The 12,010-nt window shown below is 41.3% G+C and overlaps 1 protein-coding gene across 1 annotated transcript in view; it reads right to left on the reverse strand.

Moving 5' to 3' along the window:
* LOC117813819 (neural-cadherin-like) overlaps positions 1-12,010 on the reverse strand; it is a 99,003-nt gene that overhangs the window by 69,859 nt on the left and 17,134 nt on the right. Inside the window, exons 5-6 of the mRNA XM_034684858.1 lie at positions 9,972-10,083; positions 5,639-5,888 (exon numbers count right to left, since the gene is read on the reverse strand). Coding sequence (XP_034540749.1) covers positions 5,639-5,888; positions 9,972-10,083 — 362 coding nt within the window. The remainder of the gene's footprint in view (positions 1-5,638; positions 5,889-9,971; positions 10,084-12,010) is intronic.

Genomic DNA, 12,010 nt, shown 5'->3' on the forward strand with positions numbered 1-12,010 from the left:
TTGCAATTTGTCATCTCCCAAGTCCTCACTGAGTTTGGAGAAAAAGTTTTAATTTTTTCTTCACCTACTGCTCAGAACAATCTGCTGACTGCTTCTGTTATTAAATCCTCAGTGACATCTTGAGTTTCGGTCTGTCAATGTTTTAGTTGATCATTTTATTTGACTTTCATATGTATCCCATAACTCTGTCTGTTTTTTGTTGAAGCTTTGTTGCCGTCATTCTTTTCCAGGGAGGTACACGACCAAGCAGGGCTAGCACTTTTTGCGGTATCCTCAGGGTTAACTCAGATTTTTCAGTACCACAGAGGTGGTTCACTCAGGGTAGATCCCTTTGGTTACTTATGCTGAGCACCTAATCAGTCCCTCCAGGATTTCGCGGGATTTTTTTGTGATTTTTGCGGCCCAAAAAGCCTGAATTTGCGACAGCTTTTTGAAAAAATTTCGCTGAAAGTTGCAATTCTTTTTTTTGCTATTTTCCCCCAATAACATCTCAGGGGCAAGTAAATATGCTAAATTACAGTTGTTTTTAGAAAACATTCTTGATGTGGCCATGAAAGGACTGTATTGCACATTTACGACGGTCCCTGAATGCACCTCACAGCGACTGATGCACAGTCAGTTCACGGCACTCTGAAAAGAATCTGCATCTTTGATGACTATGAGTTGATCAAAACTTACTGAATGTGTCTGATGTATCACCAAACTGGAATAAATCAAGCTGTAGACGAGGAGCTTTTTACGGTAACCACGGCAACAACGTCAAACATCAAATAGTAAACAGACGTCCCCGGTTGTGTCTTTGTCACTAACGCACACCGGGGGTAAAAATCATCAATGAAGATGAGACAGATGCATGGAGGTGAGGAGAGCTGGTTCATAAAGCACACCTGCTGCAGGTAGAGACCAAGCGAACACTGAGCCCCTCAATCTATAAATAACAACGTTGTCATCGTCACTTGTCCTTCCTGCTGTCCTCTCTTTTCAACCGTTCTCTGTGCGTGTTTTGTTGTTGAAAAGTGCCGATCAAGTGAGGACTTACGTTTAAGTTCCAAGGAAGTCAGATTGATGACAAAACCGATGACGTGCAGGGGCTGAGATTGATGTAATTGGTCAAATTTGCAGGAAAGTTGCAGTGATTGTAAAAAATTGCAGGGCCGCGAAAAAATCGCGCTGATTGGTTGAATTCGCGTTGATAGTTGCGATCGCGAAATCGCTACTTCCTGGAGGGACTGCCTAATGAGCTCTGTATCAGGTTACGTTCAGGTTAAGAGATCTTCCTCTGACAAACATCAGATTGCAGAGCTCTGTGAGCAGAGGAGAGATAAAGAGAGAGACCAGCAGGACTGTCTTCCCTTAAGATTATTAATATGATGAATATTAATCATATGTATTGTCTGACTGATATCATCCTACAACAGAGATTGATAAACCACTGGAGCCTTGTAGCTGTTGCATTAAGCATGAATAGTCATCGCTTTTAATTATATTTTCATATATTTCTATTATCTTCATACCTCTCTGTTTGATACCCCCGGGCTGCAGTTTGAATATCAGCTCTAAGACTTTCGAATATACATACAGGAATACAGAAACTGAGAGGCTGCAGATCAACCACAGAGGCTGAATTTCTTCTTTTTTTTTTTGCATGTTAACCAAAACCTTGCTTATGACACAACTAGGACATGCTGTAAACAGCTCGAAATACCATTATATGGGACCTTCAACCACAAGGCTAAACTGGCACATATGTAAACACTAGGTTGATAATCAGTTTCATGTGACTGCTTAGCAAGATCTTCTTTGATGGGATAAGGTGAGCCCAGATAACCAAAAGATACCCTGGAAACTAGCTTCATAGTTCATAGCCCCTGGTCACTCTTGGGAAAGAGATCTCCTTTTCTTGAAAAAATTTCCCATTCTTGTTTTGTAAATGTTCTTGTTTTAAATAAAGAAATGCAGGAAAAAACAGGGAAGTCAAGTTGAGCCGGAGTAAGAGAGTGAGGGTAAGCAAATGGAAGTCAATAATAGAAACAAACACAGGCAGGAGAAACAAATCATCTCTGCAGTCCAAAGCATCAGCAGCCTGATTGGACTTATGGTTGTGGCTTTTGCTTGTCACTATGATTTAACCTTTCCTCTTAGCCGGCCAGACCAGAGACAAATGATAATGTCTACTGGGATGTTGAAGTCATTGAACAAATGGTGCTTCCACATACCCGGCCCACTGTGGGCCATTTGATCCAGTGCCTTTTAAAATGTCAACAGTGATTTGCTCGCTGTGTGGTGCTGGGCAGCGAGATGCCCGTCCAGACACAAGAGACTGATATATATGGCTGTGGAACAAAGCTCGATGGGGTGGAGATGAGCTGCGTGACTCTGAGGACGCAGAGATGAAGAGAAATGGAAAACAGGGCAAAGGCGAGAAGAGGAGCAGGTGACAAAAAAAGAAGGCTGGCACTGAAGTGACAGGTAAAGTGATAGGTGGCGCCGAGAGAGGAGAGAGTGAGGAAGGCTGATAGACAGAGAGGATGAAGAGGGGGGCGGCGTTCTCTCCAACTTTGAGTTGATTCGTCAGCAGAACACAGATCCCCTGTGAGAATCTGAGCTGCATCCTCTCCTGATGTGTGTGTGAGACTGTATTTTTGTGTGTGTGGAGGGGGAAGGGAGTCGGTGTCTGAAGTGAGAAGTCAGGGGTGATTGATGGTTTACAGAAGAACGCTGATGGGTGATTCATCTCCGCCAGCCGCTGCAGTCTCCGTGGCAACATGAGTGACCTGTAATCTGTCACCCAGCTCAGAGGCCACCTCTCCGCAGCTTTCTGGGATGAGACTATACACTCCCTTGGCTTTTCTCCTGGGAGCGTCTCCCTGCGTCTCACTCAACTGTAAACTTGAACTCAGACGGTGTGAGCCTGCTGTCCGTCTGCTGGACTACACGTCTGATATTTCCATTTTCACTGTCGCTCTGCTGCTCTTCAATCACTCTTAGCCTCTCTGTGAACTGACAGGACATGGAGGGAAACATCATCCTGTCCACTCAGTGAAGATCTCAATTAGTCTGAGCTGAAGATTAATTTCATTTACATCCATCAGTCCTCCTCTACATGCTCGTCTTTGTGCTGCTTTTAGCTCCTCCTCTGCCCTCGCAGCCTTCATCTGCATCTCAGTGAGCCACAGTATGACGAAGCACACAACACACGCTCACTGGCAAACTGCCTGCATCTCTAACTATCTATGTGTTGGTCTGGCAAGCGTATTTGTCTGAGTGCCGACAGGCTTCCCTGTTTATCTGCATATCTGACTGGCTGTCTCCGCTCCACTCTCTGTGTTTGTTTTCATAGTCTTTGTTTTGCTTGAACTGAAGACATGTTAAAGTGTGTCTTCCTTCAGTTTTATATTCATCTGCCTACACCTCCACCTCTCTGCCCCGGTGTTTCTGTGGCTCAGTGTCTAGCCACCCACCAAGACTGAAACCTGACACTGCATCCAGAGCAGGAAACACAGGTACACATCAGACTGCTGGGACTGACGGGACAACCGGCTCACTCATTCGGGAGAATAAATGCAGCTGAGACCCAGTGACAGTTTCTGCCCACACACTCACACAAGTTTGCCAAAAAGGCAATCGAGGACAACCTGGACTGAGTCCATATGTCAGTCTGCTGCGAATCTTTGCAGGAGGCCAAGACAAACCTCAGACAAAGTCATGTGAATGCTCCGTTTCACTGAAATACTAGAAAAGAGACATTTTTAGCAGAGCTTCACAACACGATATAAAAGTAACACAGTCACACGGGGAGAGTGAGTAACAGATTGTTCTGCTGTGATTAACACACCAAGTAAATTACACACAGTTCATCTTGCTGGTGGTGATTTAACAACAGCAGCATTAACACAAGTTGCCAACTCGCCATGGCAGGACTCCCAGTATCAGAAATTGTTGCGAGGAATAGCCTGAAGGGAGGCAGGTCCGTGATGTGTGATGTAACGACCTAAATATCTGTGATGCAACCATCAGTCTGCTGAAGGAGACAGCCTTTGATTTATGATATATGAATTTTTGAGTTATACAGAACAGAGCATAACAAGTGTACCTTGAGCTTTAAGAATTCAGTGTAAGACAGCTGCTTTGCAAATGAATGTATTACTCTGATAGCTGAAGCCACATTTTCATGCACAGAACACCCAAACAAACCCTGAATACTTTTAATAGCTTATTGATCTCGGAGCACTTTTGTGTCTCGACTTTGCACTTTTGTTTCCAAAGCTAAGTCTTAAAGCAGCTACGTTTAAGATACTACAGGTATCACAATGCCTCACTCTGCAGGTTCCCAAAATTCACCCAGAGTCGGGGAGATCTAATTTCTGGCCTTATGCCACAAATACCGTTGATATTTCAGAAACATTCCCAAGTTTTATCTCTGGTCTCAACTGTTTGAATTGTTTTTGCTGTAAATATGTATTTGTTCTCACTGTTCTCACTGTTTTTATTGATTGTTTTTTTCATTTGATCTATTATATCCCTACTTGTTACTCCTTTACCTCCTGATATGATCAATTTTCTTGTTTTATGCGTGTTGTTTTCTCTTAATGCTACCCCTAGCCTCCTCTGATATTGGTATCTGCTCTAACTCTTGGTGTCTGAACCTCGGCGCCACTGAGAATCAATGTGTTTCCAAGGGTTTGAATAAATAAATAAAAGGGAAAAAACAACTTCATCCCTCATCCCTTTCTCTTATTACATCTTGGGAATCAGGTTGCTCTTCATTATTGTGAGTTAAAATGCCAATAGACGAAATAAATGCATGAAAACGAAATCAAATGAATCCCTCACTAAATATATCAAATCCTGGTTAAAATAAAAATAACCTAACTTATAAACTTTTTTCACACAAGGTCTTGAGCTCCCCACGCTGAACCTGATGTCACAAAAAGATGGCTGTCGTGGGACTCAGGTCAGTTGCCACCCCTGCTTTGCACCATGTGCCTAAACTTAAGGCCTAACCACCCCCGTTTGTATTCTCTGACATGGGGGTTAAGATGTTATCCCCATAAAATAAATCTGAAAGCCTGCATGCCAAACTCATACAATTGTTACAACGCTGTCCAACTGAAGTGAATTAAAGCTCCTGTGAGGAGTTTTTACCCAGTAATAAAACAGACTGATAATAACAGTGATGCCTCTTATAACCTTTGAAAGCAAACTCAGCGAAAAGCTTGACAATCATAACAATTGTAACTTTGAATGCGTGCAACTGCTGGATGTCAGATGAGGCAATTTACAGCTAAGTTGAGAGACCTTTTTTTTTACTTCATCAAATTTGCATGAGGCAAGATACATTTCACTGTTTACGAATTATATTTTTAGTCAGAAAAATACAGCTTTGTATTTTAATCACACTGTGCATATAGAAGTTCACATGGGGATAAGAGTTTAAACAAGGCAAAAGCTATAAACTCTGTGCAATGAATCAGATTCTTGCTCTTTTTAAGCAATACGTGAAAGTGCGCTGTTCCTGTCTAATAAAATAAACAGAAACGATTAAACTCAAGTGACTTTAAACCAAATAACAAGAATAACTGCTGAGGGGGAGAGGGTTTCAGAGAGAGAGGATTGTGTTTTGTATAAATCTGCTCACACAGGCTGGGAGAACTCCGGGGCTTCATCGTTGATGTTCGCCATCCGCACACGGACCGTAGCGGTGCCGGAGTGAGGTTCGTCTCCGCTGTCTGTAGCCATCACCACAAATTCATACAGATGGTTCGGTCTTTCATAGTCCAGCCTGCCCGCGGGGAAAACAGTCCCGTGGGGTGAGATGGTGAAGTCAGGGCTTAGTGTGTAATAGGTGAGCTCAGCGTTTAACCCGGAGTCACAGTCTGTGGCCAAAACTGCAGGAGGGAAAATATCACACCACGACCATCAATTTACAATTTAATGAGCGGATGAGACAGCATCAGCTGATGAATATGTTGACAACTGTGTACATCATTATCTTTTTATGGCCTTGCTAAACATGTAATAGATCATAAGCTGTGACAGCTACAATTACTAGCACACAAACTGCACGGTGCCTCTGTGGAATAATAACCATCTCTGCAAAATATAAGCTCAAAGAGGGAGAAAAAAAACAAGAAACAAAATAAATGAACAACAGTGTTTTCTGCAGACGGTGTTTGGAAATGATTTTTTATACTGAGGTAATTACACAGAAAAAAATATGGATTTGTTTCTAATGTGTGATGAGATTTCTTTCCAGGACTACGGCCACAAATATCGACACTCTTGGTTGCGCAGCTAATTTAAATGTAAGTTTGGATTTCACTTTAGCTCTCAGTTTCTCACACAGCCCCCTGAAACACGTTTTATATTGCATATTTTCTGATGTGTTTATTTCCTCGCTATAAAACGGAAACACTAACAGTCTGCACATCTCCTTGTTTCTATCACCGTACTGACAAGGCAGCCATTTTTGTCTGACTTCACGATGAGGCTGGCAAGTTAAACTGTTGTTATGTCTCATTGCTGTATTTCTCACGTCTTGTAAAATACTGAATCATATCAATCGTTAGATTTTTACTGCATGTCAGCTGATCAGTAACTGAGGACATAATACATGGTGACACTCTGGAGAGATGACAGATGACCAGATAAAGAAGGTGTACATTTATAGGTAGCAGAGAAGCAGTTAATAAGCTTTTGTCTTAAGTTAAGTTAAATACCTATCTTATTGTAAAATGTTTTCAAAAGGTAGATTTGGCATTCAGCTACTCTAATACTAACAGTTGTATTAGCTAGGAAGGCGCTGTAAGCTAACGTTAGTACCAACATCAATACGTCGTTTTCCTGTATAACACTGCTGTGTTGTGTACTTGACTTTAAAGGTCATTACAAAACTACATTTTACAGCACTGGTTAGCTACTTTTCTACAACAGACTGTCACTAAAGAGGCGCATCTAATGACAAGCTCTGGAGAACTTGAGGTCTCTGCAAACCAGGGAGGTTTTTCATGCAACTAATCTGCACACACTATTATTTTTTCACTGTATCCAGTGAATGCAAGCTTGTATGTTTTTAATCATATCTAAACATAATCGGACAGGTTAGTATTTGCAGTTTTAGATACATTTGTCATCATATCTTTGTCTGCTTAATTGGACACCAGTTTGGTCACTGTGGAAAAAAACACAGAACGACAACAACAGAAAAGGGGCAGGAGAGGCTACGACGGAGGAATCTACTGAACTGAAGCTGGTTCCTGAAGTAAACACTAAACAGAGCACAGTATGGGATACAGCGGTGTGTACAGACTGATTAATAGGAAGCAGAATGTCACAGACTCTGACAGACTTAATGAGGTGCTGTTCTGATACATGCAGTCCTGTTCACCTAGTTTTACTCCACCATGGAAATGTTCAGTTTGATGTTATAACAGCTGCGTTAGCTCATTTTGAGAAGGCTATAGAGCCGCTATTATGGATGCAGCTCAAACTGAGTGTAGCAGACTCTTGACCATATCTGATCATATGTAACAACAGGATGTTATAGAAGCTCCTAATGATTAAATAGATATAAACATATACACTTGGTCCAGTCTCCGTCCACATAAATGTCTTGTTATATACATATTTTTTACATTTCTTGTGCTTGTTGTTTATAATGAATGACTTGTATGTTTCAGAAACTAAGTCGTAAAAATTCCTTAAAGGGCAACCTGCAGGACGGAGACTTGAGAGAATCAATGTGCAGGGAAATTATTTAAATTGTATATTTTCAAATAAACCTAAGAATTAAATCCCAACAGTCACTTATTTTTGTGTGTTTGCTTTTTAATATCTGCACCAAAATGAACAACCGGATGTAACAGAACCACGAGAACCGGTGGAAAGCTGTACAGGTGTTTCGTTGGGTGACCAGCGTGAGCCAGACATTTCGTTGCCATGTTCCCATCACAGATTAACAGAGCTTTTATTATAAATATTGAAGATGAAAAATGTTAAGGTTTTATGAACAATACCTGCTAATTTTGAATCTGATGTCAGCAGCACGTTTTAAACAGGTGGTACAGAGACAACAAAACTGCAAAAAAGTTGTGTAATGTAACAAAAAGAAAAAATAAAGCTGTAGGAACATCTCCCAACTAATGAGATTAATTATCAACAGGTTGGTCACATGACTGGGTATAAAAAGGACACTCCAGAGAGGCTGAGTCTCTCAGAGGGAAAGAAGGGAAGAGGTTAATCACTCTGTGAGAGACTGCGTGAGCAAATAGTTCAACAGTTTCAGAATAATGTTCCTCAGAGTAAAATGACAAGGAATGAGTGGATTTCATTATCTACAGTATAACATAATTAAAAGATTCAATCTGGAGACATCTCTGTAAAAAGGGGACAAGGACCAAACCAACACTGGATGGACCTGATCTTCAGGCCATCACTGCATGGGCTCAAAATCACTTCCAAAAACCATTCTCAGTGAGCACAGTTCATCACTGCATCCACAAATGCAGGTTAAAAATGTACCATGCAAAGAAGAAACCATACATAAACATGATCCAAAAACACTGGAGACTTCTCTGGACCTGAGCCCGCTGAAGATGGACTGAAAGTGAAAAACTGTCCTGCGGTCTGATGAATCTTAACATGTCCTTGTCCCTACTGCTTTGAAACATGTTTCTGGTATCAAATTTAGAAAGTGCATTTTTTATTTTCCTAAAACAATAAATGTTTCAGTTTCAACATTTAATATTTTTTGTCTTTGCTCTATTTTTAATTAAATATAGATTTAAAATGATTTGCAAACCATCAAAATCTGTTTTTATTAATACTTAACACAGCGTCCCAGCTCTTATGGAACTGAGGTTGTATAAATAAGAGAGTTTGTCTGAATTTTTCCCCCCTTGATCTAAATTGTCGGCGCATTCTGGGTTTTAATGTGAGCCTGGGTCTATTCATAGCATAAAGATCTAACTTTCCCTTTGCAAGCTCTTTCTGAAGACTCCCCATCTCTGCTTTCGCTACCTTGGATCTCTCCACTGCTGAGTTCTTTCTTCCGTACCGGTTGTTTTATTTTTCTCGTTGATGCTCTGGTTTATATTGGGTGCTGTTTTCTCCTACTGCTGGTTCTGCTGTGCCAACAATTTCTACCGCTCCAGGCTGTGTTCGAATGTTTTCAGATTAAATTTGTTCCATTTTTCTCACCCAGAATCCGCAAGAAACTATCCCTCAGCTTGAGATTCCCACGATTCGTCTAACAGCGGCCATGGGGGACAGACGTCCCACAAGGAGGAAACATTTGACAATAACGAAACAGTGAAAGGTGAAAGGTGAAGATTTGATTTTTTCTAAGAAAGTCTGTCGAAGTGTGAGACTGTGAGAGATTCTAAAATCCTGTTGAGGTACTTTTCTATGTTTGGAAGCTGCAAGATATTGCAAAGGGATCTGACAGTTATGGTATCTAAAAATACAGACTGTAATGATTGCAATTGGAAGTGTAATTTTTTCAAGCAGCAAACAAGACAAGGTGCCAGTGAGGGGGGGGCATTCATGTTTAGTAACACAGATTATACAAGATTGTAAATCAAACCTTTGAGTACAATATCAAGAGAATACTGCAGATGCACAAATGCCTCCAGTCTGCTGTTTGGTAATTATAAGGTATCCTCATGCAGTACCAGATAAAGTGACATGTCATTGTTTATACATTAAATAATAAATCATAACAAATGTATGCCTCCTTTGCAGTAGCTACTTTAGCTCAGTGTAATTGGAGCATGATCTCAGCACTGAAGGATCTATTAGTTTCTTGATGCATGCAGAAATGGAAACATTACGTCTCAATACAATGACTGGAGGTCTGAGCAGCACAGTGCATCTGTTGTTTTCTCTGTACAGAAAAGACTCTCTGAATAGTTTGTCCCCTCACTTCAAAAAGAAACAGATGGATGTGAATTATGGGGTCAGAGGAGCCTCACCCTGCAGCAGCGACGTTGCTGTGGTTACAGTCTCGGGGACTCCATCCACACTGTAGATGGATTGGAGGAACTCTGGGACGCAATCATTCTCATCCGTTATCAACACCTGAACCTTATTAGGGCCGGAGTGATGGGAGCAGAGGAGAGAAGAAGAAAGGAAAGGGAAGAGAGGAGAGAACACAGAAGAATTAAGAGAAGAAGATGCAAAATTAGTTTCTCCTTAATAACCTTCACATCCAGGAGACACCATTTGAAATTATGTGCACAGGAAGCTGACCCAAAAATTTAATCTAAATTGCATTTTATAGTTTCTCGGGTTGCCAGTTCAACACATTCTTTATCTTCCACTTCATGATTTCCCTGAGTCAAAAATAGAAATGTTCTGAGCATGTGTGTGTTTTCGACAAAGGCCCTTAGCCGCCCTGCACCCTACGAGCTCCCTGTCACCACTGTGTGTAAAGTGTGAAGTGACAGCTGAGTAATAGTCCTGAAATAGCAGGGATAGGTTTTCCTAGGCTTCATCTTCAACTCCACAACATGCAGCTGAGCAGGGGCAGATTTCTCCCACTAAATCTGTGGTGCGGAGTGAGTGCCTGACATGATAATTGGGTAACAGAATCTTTCAATTAATAATTTAAGGGCAGTGAATTCATGAATAGTTTATCCAGAATTTTTTGTTTGTGAATGAAGCTTTTGGATTTCGAGCTCTCATGCTCTCAAAGTGTGCTCTATGTGTTCGCATCCACAGATCACACTGTCAGCGAAAAGCTCTCTCTGAGACAAAAACTAACACGTGGAACTAACTGGAGAAAAAAACGACTTTGGCCCCGGGTCCACTTGTTAACATCTCAAACCTATTCAGCCATGCAGGCAGCAACACACTCTGCTGCTTCTTCTCTGTGGTTATGGCAGAGCAGTGCAGTGTCAATAGGTCAGCTCTGAGATCAGATCATTGCTGGTAAAAGCAGCCTTGTCACTTGGAATAAGAACATAGAGGTGAAAGCTGGTCTGAGTTAGAGCTCTGTGAGAGTCCAGTTGGAGAGCAAAATGCAGCAATTCTCAGCAACAAAGCAGATGTATTTATTTACCCTCTATTCCAGCAAAGCTTTCTGTGACAGAAGCAATAATAAAAATCGCAGTGCACCTTAGCATTGCGCTCAGCTGACCTGAACTCCTCTGTGACTCATGTTTTCATCCAAAGACTGAAAAAAACATGGGCGCTGTGATGTCACCCACTGGTTTCTGAAGCATATAGTTATCGGGAAATGCTGACTCCAACTCACCTGCCTGGCAAACAACTACAGTCAACACCTGTCACTATAATCATCGACACTTCAAATCATGTCTAAGTATGCAGAACTGTGAGCCAAATACAATAAAATTGGAAAGGTATGGAATAATTAACTCTGTTTGTCACAAATAAAGAAACATTGGTGTTGATAAATCCTTTCTTTACTCTCACACACTATATGAGAGGTGACATTTTTAAAGGCAGATTTTATAAAATGTTATAATGGCTAGGAGTTGTTAATACATTTGCATAATTAGGGCCACTGTTGATCTGACAGACAGGTAGGTGCATAGTAGCTGTTAGCCAGGAGGCTAAAGCCTGCCTCAGCTCCTCCTCTTTGCTTCTTTCGAGGCTGATCAAACATTAGCCAGAGTCATCATTTCCAACATGGCGTCAGTTATCATTGTGCTTCATAAAACAGCTTCAGAAACCAATCACTGATGTCCCAGAGACTGTGGCTCAGTGGTAGAGTCAATTAGCTCTCACTCAGTAGGTTAGTGGTTTGATCCCAGCTTCTGCACTTAGTGTTCATTTTGTTGACAAAAATTATGACAATAAATGTTCGCCATCAACCTTATCTTCCCTTGATGATGACAAGGAGACAACAAGATGAAAAAATCTGTGATATATCCCCCACTGTGCAGTGTCTGATCTGGGCTCAGTGTTCATTTTTCACTTATCTGAAACAAATGCACCCACAGTTACAAATTGTCACTGCCTCCGTTCATCCCTCTCATTTTCACTGAGG

Source organism: Notolabrus celidotus, chromosome 6, assembly GCF_009762535.1.
Source record: "Notolabrus celidotus isolate fNotCel1 chromosome 6, fNotCel1.pri, whole genome shotgun sequence".
Lineage (NCBI taxonomy): Eukaryota > Metazoa > Chordata > Actinopteri > Labriformes > Labridae > Notolabrus > Notolabrus celidotus.